Here is a 27,447-nt window from a genome sequence, read left to right as displayed (position 1 = left end):
GTACCTACCTCACTATCTCATCCAAAAAAGGTCAGTAAGGCAACAGTGGCTGTGCAAACTGCCCAGACTATTCCAAAGCCAGGGCATGGGCTGCCAAAAAGGCCACCTGTGCCTTACCATACTGCCCCCCTTCCCTGCTGCCCCCAGGCCACGTGTCCAGCCTTTGACTTCCTGGCAAAGTTGAGTGGGCTCCAGCAAGGAGGGCCAACTGACCTTGTTGGCTGGTGTGCTAATCCCCTCCAGATGGGCTGGTGGCTTGCAATGAGGGCCTGCTGCCCAATATGGACTATGGTCCTGGTAACCATGTGTGGCTGCGTGTGACCCTGTGCAGGGAGTGACCACATCCAGCCTCTTCTTGCTTTGCTCCTCCCCACTGTTGACATTCCTAGCAGTGGTTCCATTCAGGACTCCTTGTCCCTAGTGACTCTTTTGGGGGTCTATCTGTGTTGCTAGGCTAGGAGGATGCTCAGGCTTGGCAGACCCCAGAGCAGCAGGCCCTCCCACCAGCCAGCGCTATCCTGCTACACCTGCCAATCCCAAAGCAGGCCTCTTAGCCTCCTCCCCTACTTGGGGGAAGGAGGGGGGGGTAGGTTCCTGGAGCCTGTAAAGATGTGTGTGCCAAGGACAGGACTTAAGAACATCTCCCAGCATCAAAGGGGCAGAAGGTCACACGAAGGTGCCAGCTTCCTCGCAGGGAGGACTGAGAGATTTGGGGAAATATTTCCAACACAACAGATGCCTCAAGCGAAAGAGAATTCTTTCCCAGACCAGCATGAAGCAGGCAATGAGTGACAAATACGACCTCGTGCTTGCCTCCCTCCTGATGACGGGTGAAGGGCGGGGGGGGGGGGGGGGGGGGGGCGGAGCTGGATGGTAACCACAGCCCCCACAGTGAACAGGACACATGCAAATGTCACCATTCTGTGAAATATAAAAGCTCATATAAAGTATCCTCTATCACTTCCTGAGCTCCAAACAACAATAACAAAAAACAACAATGGGAAGGAGAGGGCAGGCCCTTTCTTAACCTCTCCTGGTAACAAAGATGAGGCTTTCTCCTTCTTGGGCTAGCACACACTGAGTCCCCCACTCTGGTCTGCTGTGGTTTCATAAGTCTAGTGGCCTCTAGAAAAGGCAGGGACAATGGGAGCACACAGAGGAGTCAGGTAGGAACTCTCAGAAGAGGCAGCAGCCTCGGACTGCTCTGCTGGAACAGAGGCCCCTTCCCTCACAAACAAGGCTGAGGTCCTGAGGTCACCGCGGGACGCTGTTAGGTTTATTCCAGGGAAAGTGGGTGCCCATAGGGAAGCAGCGGGGATGGCCAAGGTTACCAGGTGGCATGGAGCCCAAAGAGGGCCGAAGGTTCTACACAGGCCCGTAGGGACTGAATCTGATAGACTGGGAAGCTCAACCTTCTGGCCCAGCTCAAGGGGCTCGGAGCAGTCACTGGTGTAGCATTTTCCGTAATTCATTGGGCTCCGTGATGGGCATCGAGCATGCTTGATTCTCACAAACATAGGCAGTGGCCCGATCTTCTAGCCGTCGCAAGGTGCTCAGGAAGGGCAGCTGACGGGACAGGAAGCTGGAGGGGTCGCCATCAGCTAGAATCAGCACCTGGACAGTGGCAGAGCAGACAGTCACCTGGGGAAGGGTGCTGGGTATAGCAGAAGCCTACTGGGAGGTGTCCTTCTCCTCCTCAGGCTTGCAGATACTGGGGAGCAGAAGAGGGGAAAGGGCAGCACAGTGGAAGGCAGAGGGTGGCTGGGCTCATGGGGACAGGTACCTTGTTCGGGATGTAGATGGAGTGGACGCACTGCAGCAGAGCCTTGGTGTCCTTTGCCTGGGGGTCTCCACAGATCACAATCTGGCCAGAATAGGAAGGTCATTTCAGGGTCAAATGAGAGAGGGGCTGGGCCCCCAGACCTTCCGCCTTCCCCATCCTCCTCCTACCACACCAGCCTACAGAACCCTACGGGACATTCTTCTCAGCTGCCAGCCAGGAGGCTACATTAGACGACATTTGGCAAGGAGAAACACACACACACACACACACACACGTAAGAGAGAATGAATACACAAAGTATCAACATCATACACGGTGGTAGAGGTACACAGGGGACACATGTGGAAGACTTGATACACTAGAAAACATAGAACACACAGACACACACAGCAGTCATGTGCACACACAACAAGTGCCCATGGAGAAGCAGATGACACATATACCAACCTCACAGATGCGCGTGCACACACGCGCACACATGCACGCACACACACACACACACACACACACACACAGGCAGACATAAGCAACTACATACTGGCAAGTACACCAATACAAACCCAGGAAGACAGGCACACATTTCCAGAGTTGAGCAATGTATGCATGTGCATGCATGCACATGCACACACACACGTAACACACAGAGACAGAAATAATGAGATTGATTTGCAGAGTCTTACAGAGAAATACTTCACCAGCCACCAAGGACCCATATTTAGTCCCTGGCCTCCTGCCTCCATTCTCTGACAGGCAGTCACAGGCACGTGCCTGGGCTGAGGCTTGTCTCCACAGACAACCACCTCCCACAGACACCTCCTCTACAAAGATCCACCTCCTGTGCCCTTGGGCACACACAGTCCTGAGCTCTGGGTACAACCCCAGAATCCCACTTCATGTTCTTATCCCTGGACATAGTCCCAAGTCCCCTCCTACTCTGGGTCACAGCTTCACCCCACCTGCTTGAGAGTCTGTTGGTGGGCTGAGAGAGCTCGGACCATCTCCGGCAATGCCACAGGAACACGGCGCATGCGCTCAGAGAAGGCTGTCAGCAGGCACACACACTTGTCCATCCAGTCCTTGTGGCCTGTGAAGCCATGCAGCCGAAGCAGGTTGTGGGCTGACACCGAGTTAGCACTGGGCTCTGCGCCATCCTGGTCTGCAGGAAACAAGAAGGCAGAAGTGAATGGGGCGCGGGGGGGGGGGTGTCATCAGATTTCAGGATGCTAGCCCAGGACTGAATCCAAGAGCTCCAGAGGATGGGCAGGACAGAGAGATTGCTCTTTCCTGCTCTGAGAGTTCAGCCCCTAACAGTGATTGATTCTCTGACATGTGAGCTCTCAAGTCCTCTGCTGAGCTCTGGGTCCCCAGGCCTCTGATGCCTCTGTCCAGCCACCCAGCCACATGAGTCAGTGTAGCCTCAACCTTGCTGACTCTCACCCCTACTTCTGATCCATCTTCAAGTCCTGCTAGAGGCTGCAGCTAAATGTCTCAATCCTTGCCTGTTTCCTCATTTCCTAATCCGTCCTTGGCCACACCAAACTGAACGCCATGAATGTCGTCCTAGTTGATGTCCATGTACCCTGCTTCCATGCTGTCTCCATCATTGGTCAGTGACTTCCTTACACTGAGCCAGTGCAGATCGTGATCTGCTTAAAACCTTCCTGATAGACTGGGAAGGTAGCTTAGTGGTAGAGTGCTTGCCTACCATGCATGAAGCCCTGGATTCAATTCCTTAGTGCCACATACACAGAAAAAGCCAGAAGTAGCACTGTGGCTCAAGTGGTAGAGTGCTAGCCTTGAGCAAAAGCAGCTCAGGAACAGGGCCCAGGCCCTAAGTTCCAGCACCAGGACTGGCCAAAAAACAAACAAATAGCCAGGTGCCAGTGGCTCATGCCTATCTATAATCCTAGCTACTCAGGAGGCTGAGATCTGAGGATCAAGGTTCAAAGACAGACCAGGCAGGAAGTCTGTAAGACTCATCTCCAATAAACTACCAGAAAATAGGAAGTGGCACTGTGGCTCAAGTGGTAAAGTGCTAGCCTTGAGCTGAAGAGCTCAGGGACAATGTCCAGGTCCAGAGTTCAAGCCCCATGACTGACAAAACAAAACAAAAAAACCAAAAACTTCCTGAATCACCTCCACCTTACCCTGCTGGCTTCGGCACCCTGCTTTTACCCTGACCCTTGCCCCCACCCCAGTCTGGAAGTACTCATCAGCCCTTTCTCAACCTGTCACAGACCATCCCCTGTGTCTGAACTCTCCCCCAAGTTGTTCCATAACCACATAGCTTGTCTCCCAGCCCTGGGTAAAGCGACACCCATCTCAGATTTAGTCTGATCATTTTCAGGCTGAGCTAGAGAACCTCTGTGATTTTCTCTCTAGATCATTCTATTTATTCAGCGAATTGTTACTGCAAACCTACCATGTTCCAGGTACTGAGGATGCAGCCGTGACAGAAAGTCTTGGAGTAAGACGGGGTAGGCCCCTGGTAGAGGGGTCCTGACAGATGGTTCCATGGTTACTAGTGACATGTGATGTTATTGGGTATTTGTCTCCCTTTCTCACATTAAGCTTACTGCCAGGAGGAACCAAGTCAGCCTTGTTCAGTGTTTGAGCCTGTGGATGCCAGTGACTGTACTAAACATGTTCACAGAACAGCTAGAATAACCTTGCCACCATCTCGGTGGTAATAAAGGATTGGCTTCCTTTTGAATGTTAAGAAACTGAGGCTTGGGGCTAGGGACCTAGTTCAGGGTACAATGCTTGCTTAGCTGTAAGTTCTTTGATTGCATTCCCCAGCACTCTAACTTAAAAAAAAAAAAAGGAGAGAGAAAGGAATAGATGGGAAGGACTAGCTAGGTCCAGGACCCCAAGGCCAACCCAACCCCATACTGACCATCCTTCAAACGTAGGGGCAAGCCATCTCCCAATTCGGCCTCGCTGCAGAAATAACCGCCGCCCCGGGCGTCCCAGAAGAGTCTGTCCTGCGTGTCCTGCAGACGCAGAGCCCATTCGAGCCAGGCACTCTCCTGTGAGGCCTCATATAGGTCCAGCAGGCCTCGCACCACGAAGGCGTAGTCCTCCAGGAAGCCCCAGCAGGGGGGGGTGCTGGGGACATAGGAGAGAAAGAGAGGCTGGGGGACATGCCTAGGAATGTCCATGTTAATCCTCCATGTTAATCTTAGTTAATCCTCAAAATGCACCTCTCTAGCCTGAAATCCTATCCACTTGGGGAGAGGGTGTTAGCGGTCCATGGTTCCAGGAAAGCCTAAGTCTAAAAAACGAAAAACAAAAAAAAGTCACGAGACTCCATTTTCAACCAATGGCTGGGTGCAGTGGCACATACCTGCCAGTGTGTCTCGGGGAAGCATAAATAGGAGGATTGAGAACCAAGCTGGTGTGGATATAAAGACTCTATCTCAAAATAAACTCACACAAACTGGGGTGGTAGAGTGACTCCAATGATAGACTGCCAGGCAAGTGTGAGATCGTGAGTTCAACCTCGACTACCAAAGAAATAAATATAATTTCCTTCTCCTGTGGCTACCCTTTTGCCCATTTCCCAGCTGAGTGAGTGGGGCCCAGGGGCGCTAAGAGTTCCAACAAGCATGTGGCAGAGTGAGGAACTGACAGTTCCACCTGGAGCAGCACAGGTAGGCTGGGAAATGCCCGGCCAGCCCCTCACCTGTGCTCCAAAGTCCCCCCACTGCCCGCATAGCACATCCGCTTCAGGCGACCACTGGCCACATCGAACATGTGACGCTTGAGGAACTTGGCACAGTTGGTGGCATAGTTGATCAGCTTGTCTACACCCAGTACAGCTCCAGTCACAGCAAAGCCAGATACCATTAAGCCTAGAGAGCGAGAAGGAGGGAGGCAGGTCCAGGGTGGTGAAAAGCCTTCCAGGACCCTCCACCCCAAACCAAGGGCTCCAGAGCTAGGCAGGGCTACACTCCTGGCCTGGGTGCATGACCATTGAATAGGCTCCTCTGAGGTTGGTTTATTTGGGGAAGTTGTTGTGTTTGTGGTGTATATGTATGCCGTGTGTGTGTGTGTGTGTGTGTGTGTGTGTGTGTGTGTGTGTGTGTAGAGGGGGAGAGCTAGTACAAGAACTTGAACTCAAGGCCTTGCTTGCTTGGCTTTTTTGATCAAGGCTGGTGCTCTACCACGAACCACAAACCCTTCTACTTCCTGCTCTTTGCTGGTTAATTGGAGATTTTTTTTAGTCTCTTGGCTGTTTCTGTCCAGGCTGGCTTTACACCTTGATCCTCATCATCTCAGCCTCCTGAGTGGCTGTAGGATTATAGGTGTGAGCCACTTGGCATGGCTCAGTTTGTTCATTTGTAAATTACAATGAAGGAAGCTAATGAAGGGAGAACACTTGGGAGATAGAAGGAGCTTGGGAAGAGGGGAGCTCTACAAACAGGATAGGACTTCCAACAGGGCTGGCCCACCATTCCAGGCAGCCAGCATCTTGCTATCCAGGTGTGGCCTTGGCCTATGTTTCCGGGCCTGCAGGAGCTTCTCCAGCCCTGAGTTGAGCAGAGTTCGAACAGCGTCCACGTCCAAGCCAAAGCGGGCAGCCGTCAGCTCCAGCGAGTAACGGACAGTCAGCACATTCTGGCCCTGCAGCTCCCCCTTGGGGTCCTGAGGGAAACAACAGTCTGTCTGAGGGAACCCAAGCACTGTAGCAGGTCTAGGACACCTCCTCCTGTGTCCCCAGAAATTCTCACCTGAGTGGGGCTGATATTGCCAGCCTCTGTGAGTCCGTAGTGCTTCATGAGAAGCTGGCCCGAGGTCAACGGCTCGGTGGCTCCGGACACACTGTCTGGGAGGAGCTGCTGGACCTCTTTGACTGTCCACACATAGAAGGCACCTTCTTTGGGCCGCATGTTCCGCTCTGGGGGTGAATCTGCGTCCTCAGCACTGTAGAAGCCTCCAGACTATGGGGAGGGGGGAGTTGGCTAGTCTCTGTGCAGAGAGCAGTGGAGGTTCCAGCCCCAACGCAGCCAGGCCCACCTGCCCCTCTGGACACATACCCGGTGGATCAGACTCCGAGCTACATAATGTAGGATACCTTTGGCCACATCAGAGTAGAATTCATCACCAGAGATCTGGGAAGAATGGGGGGAGGAGGGAGGCTGTAAGTAGAGGTAAGTGGGGTTGACCCAGTATATAAGGAAGACATTTTCCCAGGAAGGTGGACTAGGGAAGCCTGGGCAAGGCATTATGGGAGGGAAATTAAGGGTTGACATTAAGAGGGAGCTACAGTGTCTAGTGAAGGTCTCATGCATGGCAGGGTTCGGGCTGCACACAAAGGTCACCTGGAAGGCCTGTGAATAGGCCACTGCCAGCTGTCCCTGGTCATAAAGCATCTTCTCAAAGTGTGGAACGTGCCACTGGCGGTCCGTGGAGTAGCGGTGAAAGCCCTGTGCCAGGCAGGAAGCAAGTCTAGTGACTGGTCCCAGCTTTTGTCCCTAGCCCATAAGCCTCCACTGCTCCTCTGAGAAATACTCAGTCTGCCCTCACCTGCCCTACATGGTCCCGAATGCCTCCATTAGCCATCATTTTCAAAGAGTGCAAGGCCATCTGCTGGGCCCGAGCGCCATCCTGGCTAAGCCGGTGGCCGAGCCAGTAGGAAAACAGGAAAGTCAGGATCACTGTGGGACACCAAGAACATGAAGGTGAGAGGAAGACAGATATGGGGAGGTGGTGGTCAGGAAGCCTCTGGCCACACACCAGAGGTCAGACTAGGATTGACTGGTCCACTGGAGATCAGAAAGTTACTAACCACATCAGTAATATAAGCAGGTCAGGCTTACTAGGTCACTGACCAGGTTAGAAGGTCATCATGTAGGTCAGAGTCAAAGGATCACTGCTAAGAGCACAGGTCATGACTTTACTAGATTCTTATTGACAAGCTAGGGGTTGTCAGCAGGACAGGATGGTTAACTAAACCAGAGGTCAGAAGACCATCGGACGTAGTGGAACACATCTGTAATCTCAGCACTAGGGAGGCTGAGGAAAGAGAAATGGACTAGTAAATTCAAGTTCAAGGTCAGTTTAAGCTACATAGTGAGACCTTGTCTCAAAACAACAAAACAAAACAAAAAAACAAAGAAAGATGGGTGCTGGTAGCTCACTCCTGTAATCCTAGCTATTCAGGAGGCTGAGATCTGATGACTGAGGTTCAAAGCCAGCCTGGGCAGACAAATCTGAGAGATTCTCATCTCCAATAAGCAGCAAAAAGCCAGAAGTGGAGCTGTGGCTCAAATGGTAGAGGCTCCAGACTTGAATGGAAAAATCTACGTAATGGCAGTAATGCCCAGTACTGGCATTAAAAAAAATGGCCAAGATAGGGTTCAGAAGACTGGATCTGGGGGTAAGGCATGAGGGTGGGCACTGACCTGGTGTTGGAAACTTGGGGGCCTCGGCAAAGCCACCATATTCCTCATCATAGCCCTCATCCAGCTGCTGGAAACAACGGCTGTTCATGGTGGAGGCAGAGGGTGGCAGTTGGCGGTCACCCATGCTGATCTCTGACCGGGCCAGCAGCGCTGTGGTGACGCGTTGGCTGTTTTCCAGCAAAGTATTCTTGTTTTGTTTCCACTGAGGGAGGAGAGGGGCATACTTGGGGGTCAGCATGGAGTGGGGGTGCGGTGCCCTGTTTTCCTCAGCCTAGTTCCAGTGCTTCCCTTGGGACAGGCACCCACCTGATCCCGGATTCTCAGCAACACCGTGCGGAAGCCCACTCGGGTCAAGCCATCTTCAGGGGGGAAATAGGTGCCCCCCACAAAGGGCTGGAGGTTGGGAGTCAGCCACACGTTCATGGGCCAGCCCCCACCACTACTGGTGGCCTGGTGGAGAGAGGGGATGAGGATCAGGGGAGCTGCTCCAACAGGTGGGCTGAAGAGCTCCCGCAGGGAGGCCGGCTCACCTGCACAAATGTCATGTACACCTTGTCCACGTCAGGCCTCTCCTCCCGGTCCACCTTCACACTGACAAAGTCCTCACTGAGCAGGCGACCAATCTCCTCATTCTGGAAGGACTCTTCCTCCATCATGTGGCACCAGTGGCAGGTGGAATATCCCACTGGAATGGAGTTGGGGGGGGGGGGGGGTGAGCCGAGGAAACAGCCAAAGTGGCCTCATAGCCAGACTGAACAAAGCTTAAACTTCTAACTCCTAATGTCAGGGGAGCCCCAGAAAGCCAAGAGAGAGTCCCCCTATCCATTGTCTCTCCCTGACTTCCCCACCCACTTCCCTTCCCCGAGTTCCCCCCCTCCCCTTCCAGGGAAAACGGGTGCCTTACCTGAGAGGAAGATTGGCTTGTTTTCTTTCCTGGCCTTGTCGAAGGCCTCCTGTCCCCAGGGATACCTGGATCCAGAACAAGGGGACATCACTCAGCAGCCCAGAAGATCCTGAGACCCCCACCACCTGGAGGCCACCAGAGAGGGACTCACCAATCCACAGGATTATAGGCATGTTGGAGGAGGTATGGTGACTTCTCATTGATCAGGCGGTTAGGGGTCTTCTGGGGTGAAGGTGTGGGGGCACTAGGCCGGCTTCCTTTCCCTCCGGCAGGCATGGGCACTGAACTATTGACCGTAGCACTTCGGTCCTTGTCCCGGGAGGAGCTTCCCCTGGTTCGGTGAAGTGATCATACAGGTAAGGGCCTCTTCCCCCTGCCCACTCAAGAGCCTGCCCTACTCCCTACCCCACCCCCACCTTCAGGAATTCCCTCCCCCAGAAATCCTTGCTCCCAGACCAGCCCACCTTTCTGAACCACGGGGGAGACCGTGGCCTTTGTGCTCCCCCTTATGTTTTGGGGGGGGTGAAGCGAGGTGGCTCATTGGGAGCTCCCTGCCAGGTTAGTCTCCCCCAACCTCTACGGCCTGGCGGTGGGAAGATTGACTGTGAGGTCAAGGCGGGTCACAATGGGCAGAATGGGCCTTCCAGCTTCATTCTGCCCCCCTGGCCAGGCCCCTCCCCCACAGTGGTGTCACTGTGGGTGTCTCTGGCATGCCTGAAGTGTGACCACTGCCAGTGGGGAAGAGTTGGATCTAGGGTCAGCCCATACTCACAGGGCACTCTGTTGGGTCACACATACAGGACAATCCAGGGGACTGGTCAGGCACATCTCAAGGACTTCAGCCTGGGAGCTAACCAAAATAAACAAAATAATAACATGCCCCAACAGCCCTACAGAACTGTAACTAGACACTGGGCACTATTGGAAAAGGGCTCTGGGCCCAGCACAGTCTTCAAGAAAGGCTTCCTGGAGATGGTGTCAGAGCAGTCATGGGAGTTAGCTCTAAAGGGGGACAAGAAGGGAGGGAAGAATTGGAGACCAGGTGGAGGAGTCAGGCAGGGTGAAGGCAGGACCAGGCACACAAGGGTGTCCAAGCAGACTCTGTAGACCAGTGCCAGGTTTACCTGGGGCTCATGGCAATGTCCAGGCCAGCTCTGGCCAGCAGGAAGCTTCATGCTCACCAGGCCCGCGTGCCCAGCATGGTTGATCTGATCAGGCAGTGCAGCGGGCAGGCTGGGTGAAAGGCTTGGAAGGGCTAATCCTTATTGAGACTCCAGCCTACTGGCTGGTCTCCCAGCGCCGTCCGGCGGCCAAGTGTGGAAATTCAAGCTGATGGCTCAGGAGGGCTAGGTGGATGCCTAAAATTGGGCTGGGCTTAAGGAGACCCTGTAATTGAATGAATGACCTTCACCACAGAAAGGGACATGGGGTCGTGGGATTTCAGAGCTTTGGTTCATTTCATCAAGTGTGGCTCAAGCCACACTTCAGGTCTGGCCTCCCCAGCTCAATCCTACCATTGCCAGTATCAGTCCTGCAGAGTGCTCTATCCAGTTTGCTCTACCGGCTACTGATGTTGAGAACACAGAGACAAGGCTCCTCCCCTCAGATGATTTTGTTCACAAACTGTTGAGAAAGATAGAGACTAACTGGGCACCAGTGGCTCACACCTGTAATCCTAGTTACTCAGAGATATGAGGATGGTGGTTCAAAGCCAGACCCGACAGGAAAGTCCATGTAACTCATCTCCAATTAACCACCAAAAAAAGGCAGAAGTGTCTTAAAGTGATAGAGCACTAGCCTTGAATGAAAAAGCTAAAGAACAAGGCATATGCTCTGAGTTCAAGCCCCAGTACTGGCACCAAATAATAAAATGAAACGGAGTCTGGGAAGGTAGCCTAGTGGCAGAGTACTTGCCTAGCATGTATGGAGCTCTGGGTTAGATTCCTTAGTACCACATAAACAGAAAATGGCGCAGTGGCTCTAGTAGAAAAGTGCTAGCTTAAGGGTGTGGGGGGGGGAGCTCAAGGACAGTGCCCAGGCCCTCAGTTCAAGCCCCCGGATTGGCAAAAAAAAAAAAAAAAAAGGAAGTAGACACAGTCAGGCATCTGTAATCCTAGCTACTCAGAAGGCTGAGATCTGAGGATCACAGTTTGAAGGCAGCCCAGGGAGAAAAGTCCCTGTGAGACTCTTATCTCTAATTAACCATTCAAAAGCTGGAAGTGGCACTGTGGCTCAACTCTAGCCTTGAGCACAGAGGCTCAGGGATAGCTCCCAAGCCCTGAGTTCCAAGCCCTACAATCAACAACAACAAAAAGAAATAGACAAGAGGAGGGTTGGATGTATGGCTCAAGTGGTAATATTTGCCTTGTAGAAGTAAGGCTCTGAGTTCAACTTCCAATACTACCCGTCAACCAATAAATACATTAAATTAATAAGTAAGTAGCAGGAACTGTATGTGCAAGGGTCCTATGACACATCAGCAAGTTAGAAATGAACTGCAGAAGACCAAAATGGCTAGATGACAGAGAACAAAGGGAGACAGGTAATAAATGAGGCTAGAAGGTCAAGAAGACCTGGCGGGGGCGGGGGGGGGGGCAGATCCTGGGAGGACATGCAAATGATAAGAAGGCGATTGTTAGAATTGCTTGGCTGCCGGTCTAGACACTCACTTAGAATATTTCACCACCATAACTCTTCCTCCTCTAGCTTGGACAACTTCATCAGCTTATGCCACCTGGCCTGTTGGAGAGATACATCCTTAATGCCCACTAGCAACTTGTCATGTATCCAAACCACAAAAATGTCCCCTGCCTGGACAGCACTCTCAGTACTTTTCCACTGGTCAATCATAAAGCCCCCAGTCCATAGCATTGGGAGACGGTCTCCTTCTTTTCCTTCATGTGTGGATGTGGAGCTGCCCCCTGTCTATCTCTCTCTGCCTTTTTCAGTCTAACAGGGACATTTTTGTTTGTTTATATATTCCTTTAATTATATTTTCATTATCTTTCAATAGTTATGCAAAGGTATTACCGAGTTCAACAAATCAGTTTATACATGCAAAGCATCTTGATCAATATTACCCCTTCTTGTTTATTTTGAGACAGGGTCTTACTGTGGAGTCCAGACTAGCCTAAAGCTCATGATTTTCCTGTCTCAGCTTCCAAAGTGCTGGGACTACAGGCAGGTATCACTATGCCCAGCTTAGACAAGGGGATGCTTGATGAGAATAGAAAGAAGCCATTGGTTGACTTTAGTGAAGTAAAAGACGCAGAGGGGTCTGTACTTTGGAAAGAGCCTGCCAACTTCCAGGGGGAATGGACTAGAGAGAGGAAAGAGAGGATAAAGGGGTTGTGAGGACACACTAGTATGTGGACCAGGGAAGCTATAGAAAAAGCTAGCATGGAGGACAGTAAAGAAAGAAACTCCTGGGAGGAGAGGGAGGTGTCAAGGATGATGGCAGATGGGCTTATTCTTTGAAAAGGCCAGGGGGGAGGGTCATGAGGCTTTTTAAACATATGTTTTTTTAATATACAATTTTATTGTTATTAAGGTGATATACAGAAGGATTATTATTTCATAAATCAGGTAATGAGTACATTACTTTCTTTGGACAAATTACCCCTTCTTTTGCTTTCCCTGTTCCCCTCTCCAATATTCAATACTGTATATTGAATAGCATGGTTGCATTTGTTCATCCTTCCTCCCTCCTTTTCTGCACTGTCCCTTAAAAAATAATAATAATAAGCAAAAACAAACACCATCACCACTGACCAAAAACTCATGTTTCCATTTCCTGGAATTTATTTCAATCAGTAGTATTTTGTTGTTGGTGGTGGTCTTGGGCTTGAACTCTGCGCCTGGGCGCTGTCCCTCAGCACTTCAGCTCAAAGAGAGCGTTCTACTACTTGAGCCACAGTGCCACTTCCAATTTTCTGGTAGTTTATTGGAGATCAGAGTTTCATGGACTTTCTTGGCCAGGCTGGCTTTGAACTGTGATCCTCAGATCTCAGCCTCCTGAGTAGCTAGGATTACAGGTGTGAGCCACCAGTGCTGGGCTAATCAATAGTATTTTAAGTGTTAAGAGAAGTTATACCTTTGGGTTTCTCCCTTAGAGTATCCTCCTTTAGTCTGACTGTTCATATGTAAATACCTAAAGTCCTGTATAGGTCATCATAATTATATTTTAGACCTAGCTTTCATATATAAAAGAAAACATGTACCATTTCTCTCTCTGAGCTTGGCTTACCTCACTTAGCATGATTTGGTCTAGGGCTATCCATTTCCCTACAAATAACATAATCTTATTTTTTCTAATGCATGAATAAAATTCCATTGTGTATAAGTACCATATTTTATCAAGCTACTCATCTGTTGTAGGGCACTTGGACTGTTTCCATAATTTAGCTATTGTGAATAGTGCAGCAATGAACATGGATGCTCAAGTGTCTTTACCATATCCTGGCTTGTAGATGCCCTGCTCTGGCAGATGCCCAAGAGTGGTATGACTTCCCTATGGGGAAGTTCTATGTTTAGTTTTTTTTTAGGACTTTCCAAATTGCCTCCAGGGTGGTGTAATAAAAAGGAACTCTAGTTTCTTCCCCCCCTACACCCTCCCCTACTCCTGCAACATCCTCACTAGCATTTGTTGTTGTTTGTATTCTTAATGTTAGCCAATCTAACTGGAATCTCATAGTTGTTTTGATTTACATTTCCTTTATGGCCAGCAATGTTGAGCATTTCCTCCTGTGTCTATTTGGTATTCATGCTTTTGAGAAGTCTCTCTTAAGCTCCTTTGACCATTTATTGATTGGTTTACTCGTTTTGGAGGGTGTTAATTTTTTAGTTCCTTGTATATTTTGGGAGGGCATTACTTTTGAGATATGGTGATGGTAAGGCTTGGGGGCATGAAGAGGAGACTGTCAGGGAGACAAATGAGGGTTTCAGGTGTGAGGAGTCGATCAAGGAGACAATGCAGGGAAGCTAAAATGGAGACCAGGACTCATATCCAGGCTTGTGGACATGTAAAAACTAAACCAGGTACTAGACAGAGCATAAGACCAGAGAAGTTCCTGGGCCTGCGAAAAGTGAGGAGTACCAATGGCTCATGCCTGTAATCCTAGCTACTCAGGAGGCCAAGGCCTGGAGGACCATGGTTGAAAGCCAGGCTAAGCAGGAAAGTCCTCAAAACTTCATCCTCAATAAACCAAGAATAGAGCCAGGCTCAAGTGGTAGAGTATCAGTTGTGAACTCAAAAGCTGAGAAAACAGAAGTGTTAGAGTATATTAGACTTTACCAGAAAAACCACACAGACATCCAGGTACAAAGAACAAAGAGAAGGTTTATTGCCAATAAAGGGACCAGCAAGACCCCTTCTCACAGGAGAGAAGTCCTGGCTATTGTCTGAGTTGACCTAACCTATAAGGTTTATGATGGGCTAGGAGGCAGAGACTCTGGATGTGTGGACCAGGGGCTTTATCATGGCTCTCTAGGATTTATGGCTGCTGCCCGAGTAGTAGATAAGGAAGGGGTCTTGTGGCTGTCCAGATGTGAAGGTAACTGTAAGGGGATCTTGCTGCCTTACAAGGTGGTAGCTGCCTCAGGGGAGTACCATCTCAAGGTGAAAGGAGGCTGGGAGCCCATAGTTCATGCCTATAATCCTAGCCTCCTATTCAGGAGGCTGCGATCTGAGGATCACAGTTCAAAGCCAGCCCAGGTAGGAAAGTCTGTGAGACTCTTATCTCCAATAAACCACCAGAAAACCAGAAGTGGTGCTGTGGCTCAAGTGGTAGAGCGATCACCTTGAGCTGAAGAGCTGAGGGACAGCGCCCAGGCCCAGACTTCAAGTCCCATGAGTGACCCCCCCCCAAAAAAAAAGGTAAAAAGGGGTTGGAGGCTTATTGTTCACTGCCTTAACTAAATGGGCCTAGTGTTATCTAGGAAAGGAACATGCTAAGCCATGGGAAGGGAGCTTATTGGGCTAATAAGAAGGCCCTGAATTCACGACCCAGTACTAGCAAAAAACAACAACAACAACAACAACAACAAAAGTGCAAGGCATACATATATGCCAAATAGGATGGCCAGGATAGACCCTTGGCTTCAGCAACTCCAAGCCCTGTATGGGCTTGGCCCAGTGATGCCCCTAGCAATGTCTGGCTGTGAGTAGATACTGCTTAGAGAGGATTAGGGGTAGGGAAGAGTGGATGGGCGCTTGATGTGAGGGCACTTGGTGGGAAGATTGGGTCCCTCTTCCCCCCGGGGGTACTCCCAGCTCCAGAGCAGGAAGCCAGCCTTGAGCATGGAGTATTTGGGGTGATGACAGACTCTGCAGGTGGCCATGCACCAGGGCAGCTGGGAGGTCAAGCAGCTGAGAAGTCAAGCTCAGGGATCAGGAAGTCAGGTGGAACTGGAATGAGGTAGGAGCTGGGTGGGGAAGAACACTGAGCCAGGAGGAAAGCATCCCAAGAATGAGGAGTGGCAGCGTAGGCCGGGCAGAGCGCCAGCCTCTAGGTCTCCCAGGAGAAAGGTAGTGGTCCAAGCAGCCTAGAAGCCAGGCTGCCAATATCTCAGAGACTGAAACAGAGGAGAAACAGCCCCCTAGGGAACCCCTGGGGAGCGTGAGGTAAGCACAAAGAAGGATCCTGAACAAGCAAGATGGAGCCTGACAGAAGACTGCCAGGCAAATGGACACTAGCCAAGGAGCACCTGTATGGCACCCCATAAGGAAGGCATTCCTGATCCCATTTAACAAGGAAACAGAGGCACACAACATAGCCAGGTGGAGTCATTTACTCAAGGTCAAAAAGCATAACCACCTATTAGGAAGCGATTGTCATTAAGTTCAAACCTTGGAGCAACAGTTTGCCACATTGGCCTGACTCCTATGTAGGAAATCTAGCCCATCTGGTCTGTAATAGCAGCTCCTCCCCGACCCTGCCCAGTACATGACAGCGTACCCACCCTTCCACACTGACAACTTTAGTGCTTCTGGCCTATGGAAGGCCTTTGCCCTCCATGCCCCCAAAGGGGGAGGGGCAGCAGCAGGCCCCCTACAGGGCCAGACCCTGAGCACAGAGGACAATAGATTGGGGGCATTGACTGGAAGTGAGTTGGGCCATGTGGCCTGCAGAGAAGGGAAGTGAGTCTGTAGAAGGAAGAAGCATGGGGGCTCCTGTACCTAGCCAGGCTGCCTCCTACTTCTTCCTGTGCTACATGCCCCTGCCTTGCCTGCCCACTTCCTCACCCCCCTGTGCTCTGAACTCCTGGAGGCTGTGAGCTCAGCAGTTTGGATCCCTCCCAGGCCAGCCCAGCACTTTGTAGCAGTCAGTCAATATTTGCTGGATTAAATCTAGGCCCTCGCCTGAGAGCTCTGGGCTATGGAGCCAGACTGTCTAATCTGAATCCCAGCCCCAAGCCACCCACGCTCTGAGCATGCCACTTGACTTCAACTACAAAGCTGGAGCTACAGAAAGAGAGGAGAAAGAGAAAGAGAGAGGCAGACAGAAAGACAGAGAGACAGAGACAGAGAGACAGAGACAGAAGACAGAGAGAGACAGAGACAGAGAGAAATATCTGTGCCATTGTACCTAGGATGGCTATGTGCTTGGTTTGACGTTATGTGTCCCTGTTTTGAGATCTTACCCCCAGCAGTGGACAAAAAGCCGCTTGGCCATACAAAATGTGTAGCCAGTCCTGAGTGGGGGTTAACAATATTGTCTGCCTTAGAGGCCTGTTGTTGCAATGATAGAGTTAAATTATCTGCCTAAAGTGCCCAGCACATTAAAAAGTGCACAACAGCCTGGCCACCAGTGGCTCATACCTGTAATGCTAGCTAGACAGGAGGCTGAGATCTGAGGCCTACAGAAAAGTTAAGGAAGAAAAGTCCATGAGACTCTTATCTCCAATTAACTACCTAAAAGCCAGAAGTGGAGCTATGGCTCAAGTGGCAGAATGCAAGCCTCGAGCACAAAAAGAAGAGAGAGAGAGAGAGAGAGAGAGAGAGAGAGAGAGAGAGAGAGAGAGAGAGAGAAGGCTAAATGACAATGCCCAGGCCCTGAGTTCAAGCCCCAGTACTGACATACAAAAAAAAAAAGTACAATAAATAGGAGCCAACTGGTTCTGTTGGAGGCTGGGGCCTGTTGGATCATTCCAGGGCCTATGTGTGATAAATGAGTGGAATGAGTGACAGCTTGGAAGCATCTGGAAGGCGCTTTCTAGAACAGGAGGTAAGGGTTGGGGGTTGAAAAGCTGTGATGGAAATAGAGGTATTTCTGCACTCCCAGACTGTTCAATAGTACATTTCTCCGCAGCTGGCGATCCAGGCCCAGCTGCCACAGCTCGCAAACAGTCCACTTGGTAAGATCTGAGGACATGAGTCCCAGTCTTCATTGTGTGGTCTCGGACCCCCGGAGGTTTTCAGTCTCTAAGCTTCGGGAGCTGTCAAAGCTTGGTGGGGGCCTGGATCGGTGCTCAACCTGCACGACCGACGGGACGGGCGGGCGCCGTGGGCCAGCAGACCCGCGGGTGTGGGCCTGGCGCACCGACCGCCCACAGGACGGCTCAGAGGCTCAGAGAAAGGGGTTGGTGCCGGCCTGCGGGGTGGGGAGCAGCGGCCCCGCCGAGCCGGACGTGGGCAACAGCGGCTGCGGCAGGCTGGGGGGCGGCGGGGCGAAGGCCCCGGCCTGCGGGAAGACGCTGACCGAGGCGGGGAGGCCCATGCCGGCCGGCACGCTGCTGAGCGGCAGGGGCAGAGAGGCGCTGTAGGTCATGGAGCCGGGGACCGCAGCCAGGCCCAGCGCGGGTGACCCGGCTCGCATCTGGTTCAGGGTCGGCCTGCCCAGTTCTCCGGCGGCGCCGAACGGGTTGGTGGGGGATGGAGCGCTGAGACCTGCGGACCCGAGAGAGGACAGGGAGGAGAGGTCCTGAGAATCAGCCCAGATTGTAGGACGGGGCAGGGTCTGATGGGAGGGCAGTGACAGCAAGGGTCCCCCAGTGCAGAGGGATGGGGAGAGGGGGACCTTACCTGTCAGGAAGGGGTTCCGGGTCTTCGCAGCCTGGGGCGCCTTGATCAGCGAGTCAAGGTTGACCAAGGACGAGGCCGAGGGACCCAGGAAGGATTCTGGGGTCCGGCAAGGGCGCGTCTCCTTGCTGGGCTGGGTTAGCGTCTCCCCCAGCGTGCCTAGGTCAAAAGTGTCTGGCTCCTTGGTGCCGTTTTGCTTGGGACTGGGGTCTCCAAACAGATCCAGCTCTGGAAGAGATAGGCATGCTCATCGGTGGTGGGCACGGACAGGCCATCCAGGTGGACAGAGGCCCATTCTAGGAACCTTCGCTCCTACAGCCTCCCACTCACCCACAGGGCTTCTGGGCTTCCCCAGGGGCAGAGCCTGGGCACACTCCAGCTCCTGCTTGGTGTCTGTAGAATCCGGAGGTTTGGCAAGAGGGTGGAAGGTTGGAGTACCACCTAGAGCTGGCCAAGGAGGAAGGAGATGAGATGAACTGGCAGAAATGGCCGGCTGAGGGTGACCTCTGACCCAGGAAGAGGCCCTCTAAACCTAGCAGCACCTGCTACTCTTGGCAGGGAGGAAAGGCGGAGAACTCAGATGCCCCTAGTCTCCTACACACCCCCTCTGCTTTCCACTTACCAGGTGTGTTGGATGTCTCCACGGAGGGCCCCCAAGGGTCAGCCCCAGCGCTGGGGAGTTTGTGGTGGGGGGAGTTCGCTGCCCAGGGATCTGTGGGAGGGGGTCCGGCAGACAGCACTGGGGTCCTGCCCCAGGGCTCAGAGGAAGAGAGTGTAGGAAGCAGGTCCCAAGGCTGGCTTCGGGAAAGGGCATTTCCTGAGGGGACTGGAGACCAGGGGTCTGCAGAGGGTCCCCAGGAGGAGCCACTGGGCTCTGTGTTCGGCCTGAGACCTGGAAGGGAAACAATAAAACTATGACCCCAGACTCACCAGATCCCTGTCTAGAACTTTCCCAGGGACCCAGCCCAGGTTAGGAGGTATAGGAGTATACTTCATAGGTAGGATGCAAACTCAGGACCACACAGCAAGCTGGAGCCGAAACTCAGCAGTTATCTTAGGAGCCTGGACACACACACACACACACACACACACACACACCCGGGCCCAGGCAGCAGGGCTGGGCCGAGCAAGGCACCAGAGACCACATCCTAGACCTTAGTACCACAGCCATGTCCCAGAGGCAGCTGAGGCTTTGGAGGCAAGCACTTGTCCAGTGATCCTCACTTATTTAGGGGAGATGGTCTGCAGGCAAGTGATGGAAGGAAGGGGCTCTTGGGGGGTGGCCTGGGAGCCCCTTGCAGCCAGCCCTGCATGCCCACCTGGGATGTCCCATGGGTCCGCAGAGCAGTGTGTGGAGGGCAGGGCTGGGGCAGGTACGAAGATGTCAGCCAAGTCCAGGATGGAGGACTGTGGAGGGGAGAGGCAGTAGTGGCTCAGAAGTGGGCTGGGCCCAGAGGGAGGGCAGGTCCTGACCTGCAGCCTAACTCCAGCTCATTCCTTCCTTTATTCATTTCACAAACATCTCATAATGATCCCTCACCTACAGACAGTGCTTCCAGTGTATAAAACGCTTCCTCATCCATTTAGTCCCTGCTTTTTGTAACAACCCCGTGAGGCAGGTAGGGCAGATGATTTACTTAGTTTACAGGCGAGACAGTTGAGGCCCAGAATGGGGAAAGACTTGGCCTGAAGTCACACAAGTGGGGAGAGGTAGAACTAGAATAGACCCCAGGCCAGGAGAAAGGGGGAATATGGACCAAGATGGAGTTTGTACAACAAGCCTACCTCCCTAGGTCAATCTTAAAGAGAAACTGGCCACAGTGAACATGGGCAGGAAGGGTACAAAAGCACCCAGGGAAGCATGATCAGCTTTAGAAAACAGTCTCATTCCCAGTGGCCATCTTCTCCCTCTCCCAGGGAGCCCAAGATGTTTTCAGCACCTTGTGTGTGTGTCAGCCGCTAGTCTATTTTTAGAGAGTTTGGGGGAGGGGGCAAGTACTGGGGTTTGAACTTAGGACCTTAAGCTTGCTAAGCAAGTGCTCTTGAACTCAGCCTTACATTCTCTTAGCCGGCTCTCAACCACTTGAGCCTCCAGGCCTGCTTTTTGCTAATTATTCTGAAAGATATAGAATCTAGTAAACATTTTTTTTTCCTTCCTGTACAGGCTGGTTTCACACTGCAATCCTCCCGATCTCAGCCACTTGAGTAGCTAGAATTACAAATGTGAGCCACTGACACTCAGCCAGCCCATAGTGCTGATCTACACTCTCACCAGAGTGTAGGATGCCAGAGCTGGAATTGTCAGGGAAGCACACTGTGCAAAAGAGGAACACAGAAACCAGAGACATGCCCAAATCATAAAGTAAGTGGCAGCAAGGCCAAGGGCTCAATCAGGTCTCTGATATCCCAGCTTTCAGCCTGACTCCATCTTATTCCAGGGGACCAGGGGCTGCTATCAGCCTCCACCCCCATTTCCTTTCAATAAACCCTTAAGTAGTGCTTGCTCTACACCAAGCACTGTTGTACACGCTTCACAAATGCCAACACAATTACCTCCTAGACCTGTCTAGCCCACGCATCTCGGCATGTTTCCTACCTGGCTGTCTTTTAGTTTCTCTTCTTCCTTCCTCTCTTCCCTCCCAGGTTCTTTGTCCCGATGGTGGCGGAAGGCGGCCTCTGCACCGTTGGCCACTGGGGAGTCATTTCCTCTCCAGGATTTCACCTCCTGCAGAAGACCCAGAGGACAAAGAGGCCTTGAGAGAGGGACCTGATCCCCAAGCTGGGGTCCAGAAGAGAGCAGTGTGGGAGGCACCGAGGTTAGAGCAGTAGAGAAGCTGGTTAGTGCACCCCAGCGCCTTCACCAGCATGGACACCAGCAGCAGCATCTGCAGCCCAGACAGCTTGACCCACTCACTACCTTCTCGTGCTCCTGCTGGCTCAGACGCAGAGCCAGCTGCAGCTGTAGGTCCTCGTCCCTATGGGAGGCTGGGGGGACTGGCTGTGAGGGAGGAAAAGAGGGGATGAATTTGGCCCAGAGCTCCCACCCCTGCATCCTGCAGCTGAGAGGCAGGGCAGCCCTGCGCAGGGAACAGGGGTGGAAAGACTTCTAGAAATACCCCACTGGGGGTGAGGAGGGGGGTGGGTCCCTGCATGGAGTCTATGGTACAGTTTAAGAAGCAGGAAGCTGGGTCTTTTCTTCCAGGTGCTGAGAGCTCCCCTAGGCCTGCCAGGTGAGCCTGAGCTTCTTCCTACCCAGTCTGACCAGATTCCCAGAAGTAATATAAAAGGAAAGGGTATCAGAGGTTATATCCCTGTCCCCCTCCACACCCCCCCACCACCAAAGTACAGCTGATGGAAGAGCACTAATCCTCAATTTCCCTAAGAATGTAACCATCACACCCCTCCCTCCCACCAGGAAGAGGTAGCAGGACTCATCCTAAAGACACACTGTGTACCCCAACCAACACCCAATGCCAGAGACCCCTGGGGGTGAGAGGCAGTCCCTGCCTGGGTCAAGCCCACAGGACGCAGATCCTCTGTTATCTGGGCAGCCCAACTCAAGGCTGTGGAGCAACCTGGCCTCACTCTTTCCTCTGCGGCCTATCAGGTGCAGCCGCAGGCCTTACCTTCTCTGCCTCTTCTCGGCTCATGGCCAGCGCCAGCTGCAGCTGCAGCTCTTCTTCTCCTGATGTCTGAGGTCGTGCGTGTTCCAGGTCCGAGGCGTAGCGGGGGGATGAGGAAGCAGCTGCAACAAGCATGGTACCCTCTGACCACACCAAGTACCCACTGGCCCTCCCGTCAGCCTGCCAGGAAACTCGGGGCTCACAGAGGGAAACTGTGGGCCATCAAGGACACCAGCAAGCCAGGCAGTGTGCTAGAGACCTCATATAGATTTCCTGTTCTACCCAGTGGTACAGAGACAATGGCTCCCTTGGTAGGTAGCAGAGAGTTCAGGGGAATGCCTGGACAGGATTTAATCCAGGCCTCCTGACTCTAGCTCTTGGACTCTTCTAGCTGAATTCCATCCCGTTTGGGGTCAGGGGGGACACTAAAGGATGATCTTTAAACCAAACAAGGTCGTTGGGTGCCAGTGGCTCAAGCCTGTAATCCTAGCTACTCAGGAGGCTGAGATCTGAGGATTGTAGTTTGAAGCCAGCCCAGGTAGAAAAGTCCATAAGACTCTTATCTCCACTCAACTACCAAAAACTTGGAAGTGGCGCTGTGGCTCAAAGTGGTAGAGCTCTAGCCTTAAACATAAAGCTCAGGGATAACCGCCTTAGGCCCTGAGTTCAAGCCCCAAGACTGGCACTAAAAAAATAAAAATTAAAAAGAAATTAAACAAGTTTTCTGCTTCAGAGCCCTGGGCAAGCTTTCACGGGCTTTAAGGAAGGAGGGCCATTCTGGGGTTCTTAGGCTAGGGAGGCAACCACTATGGGTGGAAGGCTACCACTAGGGGCCAGAGGCCACCATCATGGGCAAAAGCCTAATCAGGAACTTCCCAGTGATGGTGCCCTGGAGTGGGGATATTAACACTAAGTGCCCTGTGCCTGGACAAAGGATTGAAGACTTGGGCCTGGTCTCAACAGGTGCAATTAACCCCATTTTACAGAGGAGGGAACTGAGGTCCAGGAAGTTGGTTGCCCAGGTCATACAGCTTAAAAGAAGCAGAAAGAATGGTCTCTGTGTACAGAGCCTTCGCTTCCTACCACCACACCACCCTATCGATAGCACACTGGCAATAAGGATGACCAAGACTCTAAGAGTATGGTCTCAGCTGATTTGCCGAGCACCGACTATATACCAGGCTCCATTACTTTCCTTGTCTCACTGAATCCTCAGAATATTATCAGGTTGGTATCTGATCATGACTTGGGGGGGGTGGGATCTCAGAGTGACCTCCCTTCCCCGGTCACACCCAGGTTCACTCACAGGTATAGGAAGACGGGGAACCCCGAGAACGGCTGTCATCTCCATAGCGGCGGCTGAAGCCCATCTGCCCACTGCCAATGCCCATGCCCTCCAGGGCCATGCGCTCCTTGGTCTTGAGGGCATGCGTGCGCTCCTGGCGCAGGCGCTCCTCGTCCTTGAGCAGGGCCATCACCTGCTTGACCTTCTCGCGCACGTTGACGCCCTGGTCCTTGCCGTCCCGGTCAATGTGCTGGAAGTCCTTGAGCGTCTGGATGGTGTAGAGGTTCTCCCGGCACTGGTGGGCCACACGCTCAGAGCCTGTCTTGAGCAGATAATCCAGCAGTGTCAGCGCCTTGTACACATGCCGCCAGTTCTTGCCACTGTCATTGAGGCGTCGCCACAGCATGCCCATGACCTCAGCAAAGGCCACGGTGTTGAAGGTCAGGTCAGCGATCTCCGACATGAGGGAGCTCGGGGGTCCCCAGGGGTCATTGCTGGTGGCCTCCCGCACTTTGATCTCGGCCTCGGAGTAGTTGTGCACAATATTCTTCACCTGGCGTCTAAGGGCGGAGGTGGTCATGGCTGGGGACTTGGAGGTAGGTGGCCCCCGCCCCCGGTGGCGGAGGTGGAGGGCCGAGCGCCACCGACGTCTTGAGGTCACGATCTCGAAGGATGGGCCGCCGTGCTCTCAGCAGGGCGGCTCTGTCCTTGGCTTCCACATGGGGCTGAGGAAGAGAAAGTCTGGGACTCAGGGACAGTGGCCCACCTTGCTAGGCACTCAGCCACCAACTCACTAAAGCCTGGCCCAAAGGGTCTCTGCTGCCAGAAGCAGCTTTCCATGGACACTTTTATTTTGTCAGTTGTGGGGCCTGAACTCTGGGCCCCTCAGCTCTTCAGCTCAAGGCTAGCGCTCTACCACTTGAGTCACATCTCCACTTCCAGCTTTTTTTATTTTTTGGTAGTTTCTTGGACATAAGAGTCTCATGGATTTTCCTGCCCCAACTGGCTTCTAGCCATGATCCTCAGATCTCAGCCTCCTGAATAGCTAGAATTGGAGGGGTGAGCCCTGGTTCCTAGCTCTTATTTTTCTTCTGTTACTCAGGCAGGGCTAGGTCCCATGCTCTGGGCTCGCCCCAAGATACTGTAGTCATCCCCCTCCACTCACAGATGGGGGGGGATAATAAGAATCATGGATGGATTCCATGATGGGCTCAAGATCACAAAGCTGTTGAGTGGGGATTGGGATAGCCCCAGGCCACCCACATGAACTCTTGGCTCATCAAGGACCCTCATGGGACTGCTAGGAGCATCCACCTTGTTCCTGTCTGACCTTTCTGACTTCTCCATTCACTCTTCTTTCCTGGGGGCCTTTTCTGAGCCAGGCACTAAGCCAGTCTCAGCCCACATGCTTGACCCACGCACATCCAGTGACCATGTACAGATAAACACAGCCCAGAGTGAGTATGTCAGGAGATACAGAAGACGCAAGGGAAGAAAGCCAGGGGAAGACCTCCTGGAGGAGGTGATGGCTGAGGGGAGATGAAAGACTCTAAGGAAAGGTGAGGAAGTGGAAAAACCATCAAGGCCAGAAGGCTAAAAGAAGGAACCTGTAGGGAAGCCTGCCTGGCAGAGACCCAGACTCTACCACCCAACCACCCACAGGCAAACACAGGAGCAGTAAGGCCAGCAATCTGACCATGTCACGTGGAATGTAGGTGGCTGGGCTGGGACTGACACCTAAAGCTCCACCAGACTAACAAATACTTCTTGTTAGTGTCACCTAGTTTGGGTTTCAGGCAGAATGAGAAGTTCACAAAGGGAAGGACAGATCTCCAAGGCTCAAGCACATGGCAGACCTCTGACAGTCCAAGAGGAAAATCAGGGCCTGCTCATCTCCTTCCCCTGGCCTCGGGACTAGGCCCTAAAGAAGAGCTCTCCCAAGGCCCTACCAGAAAGCAAAGCCGTGTGTGTGTGTGTGTGTGTGTGTGTGTGTGTGTGTGTGTGTGTGTGTGTGTGTGTGTGTGTGTGCGTGTGTCCAGGTGCTTTCCCCCAGGAAACTCCACACAGGTGAAGAGCTCGCTTGCCTGCAGCACCCTCCTGTCCCTGCTGAAACTGTGCCTCCGCTAGCACCCAGGAGGCTGGGAACAGTAACCAGAAGGCTTGTCCTGCTTCACAGCCTCTGCCCGCCCCCCCAACCTCCACTACTCTCCTTCCAGCCCAGCACAGTGAAGCAAACCAATGATGGATCAAATGATCGCCAGCCAGGCTCAGTTCAAAGCCACCACTCACAAGCCTTGGCAGGTTCCCCCCACCCCCATCCCAGGGCCCAGGAGCCTGGGATCCCTGGGAGTTAGGAATGCACCTGGCCCCAAGAGCTGCCTACCTTCTGTTTGCTGTCTGTCTTTCCGTCCAGCCCGTGGCAGACCTTTTGTGGAAGATGCCACAGCCACAACTTGTTTAACTCCCGCCCTTCCCCCTGGATGTGACTCAGACCTGTCTTCACCCCCTGGGTGGGAGGGAGGCTAGTAGTGGCACAGTCAATTCGGGAATAGTTGTGCTGGAAGCCCGCCCCATCCTATGCCCCTCCCTCTGGCCCCTGGAACTAGCAGAACCAGTCGGTAATCCTGACTCCACCAGAGCCCTGGCAGGGCCTAGCTGCCTGGGCATGGGCAGGCCTTCCTGGGTGGGGACACTGGCTTTAGTGGGAGGGGGCCCTCTGTGTGGGGCTAGGGTCTCTTCCTGGACTTCGCTTGTCAAAAGGAGGTGGGCATTTTCAGCCCATCTCTGCTCAAGCTAGGAGAAGGGAAGCATCAGAAACAGGGAGGAGCCATGGAGTTTGAGGAGCCAAGGTAGGAAGGAAGAGGGGGGGAGGAAAGGAAGGAAGGCGGGAGCGGGCGCCGGGAGCCCTGCCAGGCGAGTTACAAGCAAAAGGGTTTTATCGAACACAATATGCTCAGGAATAAAAGGGAGTGAAACACAAACCCAGCTGCCGATAAGGCGGTGGTGGCGGCGGCGGTGGCAGCAGCAGCAGAGGCAGCCCCGGGCAGTCGGTATGGAATTACTGCAGTGACCTTGAGCCAGACCCTGTCAGGTGGAGGGAAGGACACTGAGAAAACAGGCTTGGAGAGGCCACTTCAGAGATGGGGAGAGGCTGGAGGCAGAGGACCCAGCTGCGAAGGGGCGTATGTAGGGGGAGGGGGAGCTGAGTATAAACACTATGTCTCCTGTACACAAGGTGGTCTCAATAAGAACTTGGGGTGGGGGGTTCCCTTCTCAGAGCTCACAGATTGGACAGACAGTAGGAAGAAAAGAGGCGAGGAGCTAGAGAGTTCCCCCAAAAGTCAGGTTGGAGGAAGCAGATGGCATCCCCAGAGTCAGGGTTCAGAGAGACGAAAAGAACCCAGATCTGTCCAGTCATGTGCACGAGTTTGCCAAAGTCTTGTGTGTGCCCCCACCACCCAGCATCCCCCACCCTGTCCTCTGCCCTCCACCAGGTCCAATGCACACAGCAGGGGGAGGGGGAGGGGAGTGGCAGTGCCCTTCCTGCTGCTGGGGATGGGCTGGGGGGCGGGGGCAGGGAATCATCTTGCTAGCCCCTAAGCTTCTGCCGGCTAATTTGAGCTTCATGTGCAGGGGGGGAGGGGGACTTAGGGGGGTTGAGGAAGAGGGGGCAGCGGAGTGAGGACTGTCCTAAAAGATGCTAAGTGCCACCCTTCCTGAAGATGTCAGGGAGGCAGGAAAGGACTCAAGTAAGAAGCCTTTAGGTTCTCCACAGCCCAGCCCACCATTTCATCTGCCCCCAGCCCGCTCTTTTGTCTCCTGACCTCCCATGCAAGGTGCCACCACCCTCAAGATGCCCTGGAAGAGTGCTTACCTCCTGTGTGGGCTCCCTTAGCCCCGGCCCAAGCAGTCTCTGCAGTGACCCTCTGACCCGCGTGGCAGGGGCACAGCACAGCCTCAAGAGCAGGTCCAGAGCCATGAACCGTGGCCCCCAGTTCTGGAAACCCACCCTCTACGGGGAGGGAGGGACCCTTCACAATGGCAGTGTGGGGGCCTGCAGCAGGGCTGGACTCTTGCGGCCAGCCAGCCGGCACACACACACACACACTCCGGAGGAAAGTTGCTCAGCTGGCAGGGCAGGTCTGTCTCAGCAGTAACAGGACACAGGAGGACGCAGGGCAGGGCGGTGCATTAACCCCTTCCTGTGGCCTGCAGGCGGTGCTTTCAGAGGTGGCCACCCACCTGCCTGCTGGGGGAAGCGGGGAGGAGTGGCCCCAGAGGTGCAGATCTGGACCTGACCCACTCCCATTCTGAAATGAATTAACCCTTCGCCTGCCTCTTCAGCAGGAAAAGGGAGGGAGCTGCAACGCCTCTGCCAAGCCCACCCCTTCCTCTTTTAGTGACAGGAGCCTAGTGACTGGCGCCT

General features: G+C 53.1%; 2 protein-coding genes across 4 annotated transcripts; both read right to left on the bottom strand.

Annotated features, from left to right (window-relative positions):
• Positions 1-1,254: 1,254 nt before the first annotated feature.
• Spata20 (spermatogenesis associated 20) lies at positions 1,255-10,278 on the bottom strand. The gene is made up of 16 exons (XM_042673918.1): positions 10,219-10,278; positions 9,246-9,425; positions 9,095-9,159; positions 8,721-8,875; positions 8,497-8,640; positions 8,191-8,392; positions 7,313-7,443; positions 7,108-7,212; positions 6,823-6,897; positions 6,517-6,726; positions 6,238-6,430; positions 5,469-5,637; positions 4,680-4,891; positions 2,740-2,939; positions 1,784-1,864; positions 1,255-1,614 (listed from the first exon to the last, which is right to left on the bottom strand). The coding sequence occupies exons 1-16, from the start codon at positions 10,227-10,229 to the stop codon at positions 1,444-1,446; spliced, it is 2,304 nt and encodes a 767-aa protein (XP_042529852.1). The 5' UTR covers positions 10,230-10,278; the 3' UTR covers positions 1,255-1,443.
• A 6,843-nt stretch (positions 10,279-17,121) lies between these two features.
• Positions 17,122-27,160, bottom strand: Epn3 (epsin 3). Of its 3 annotated transcripts, XM_042673920.1 has the most exons (11): positions 26,896-27,160; positions 26,004-26,105; positions 23,043-23,746; positions 21,740-21,858; positions 21,031-21,111; positions 20,710-20,838; positions 19,433-19,520; positions 18,734-19,005; positions 18,444-18,561; positions 18,117-18,341; positions 17,122-17,981 (listed from the first exon to the last, which is right to left on the bottom strand). In XM_042673920.1, the coding sequence occupies exons 3-11, from the start codon at positions 23,599-23,601 to the stop codon at positions 17,662-17,664; spliced, it is 1,911 nt and encodes a 636-aa protein (XP_042529854.1). In that variant the 5' UTR covers positions 23,602-23,746; positions 26,004-26,105; positions 26,896-27,160; the 3' UTR covers positions 17,122-17,661. The 3 variants fall into 3 exon arrangements, with proteins under 3 accessions (XP_042529854.1, XP_042529855.1, XP_042529853.1); XM_042673921.1 differs by lacking the exon at positions 26,004-26,105 and having other exon boundaries at positions 18,444-18,560; positions 18,736-19,005; XM_042673919.1 differs by lacking the exons at positions 26,004-26,105; positions 26,896-27,160 and adding an exon at positions 25,405-25,506.
• Positions 27,161-27,447: the final 287 nt, after the last annotated feature.

Source organism: Dipodomys spectabilis, unplaced genomic scaffold, assembly GCF_019054845.1.
Source record: "Dipodomys spectabilis isolate Male_0828 unplaced genomic scaffold, ASM1905484v1 ptg000018l, whole genome shotgun sequence".
Classification (NCBI taxonomy): domain Eukaryota; kingdom Metazoa; phylum Chordata; class Mammalia; order Rodentia; family Heteromyidae; genus Dipodomys; species Dipodomys spectabilis.
The sequence above is the reverse complement of the archived record's forward strand: the minus strand, read 5'-3'. Positions and strand labels throughout refer to the sequence as shown.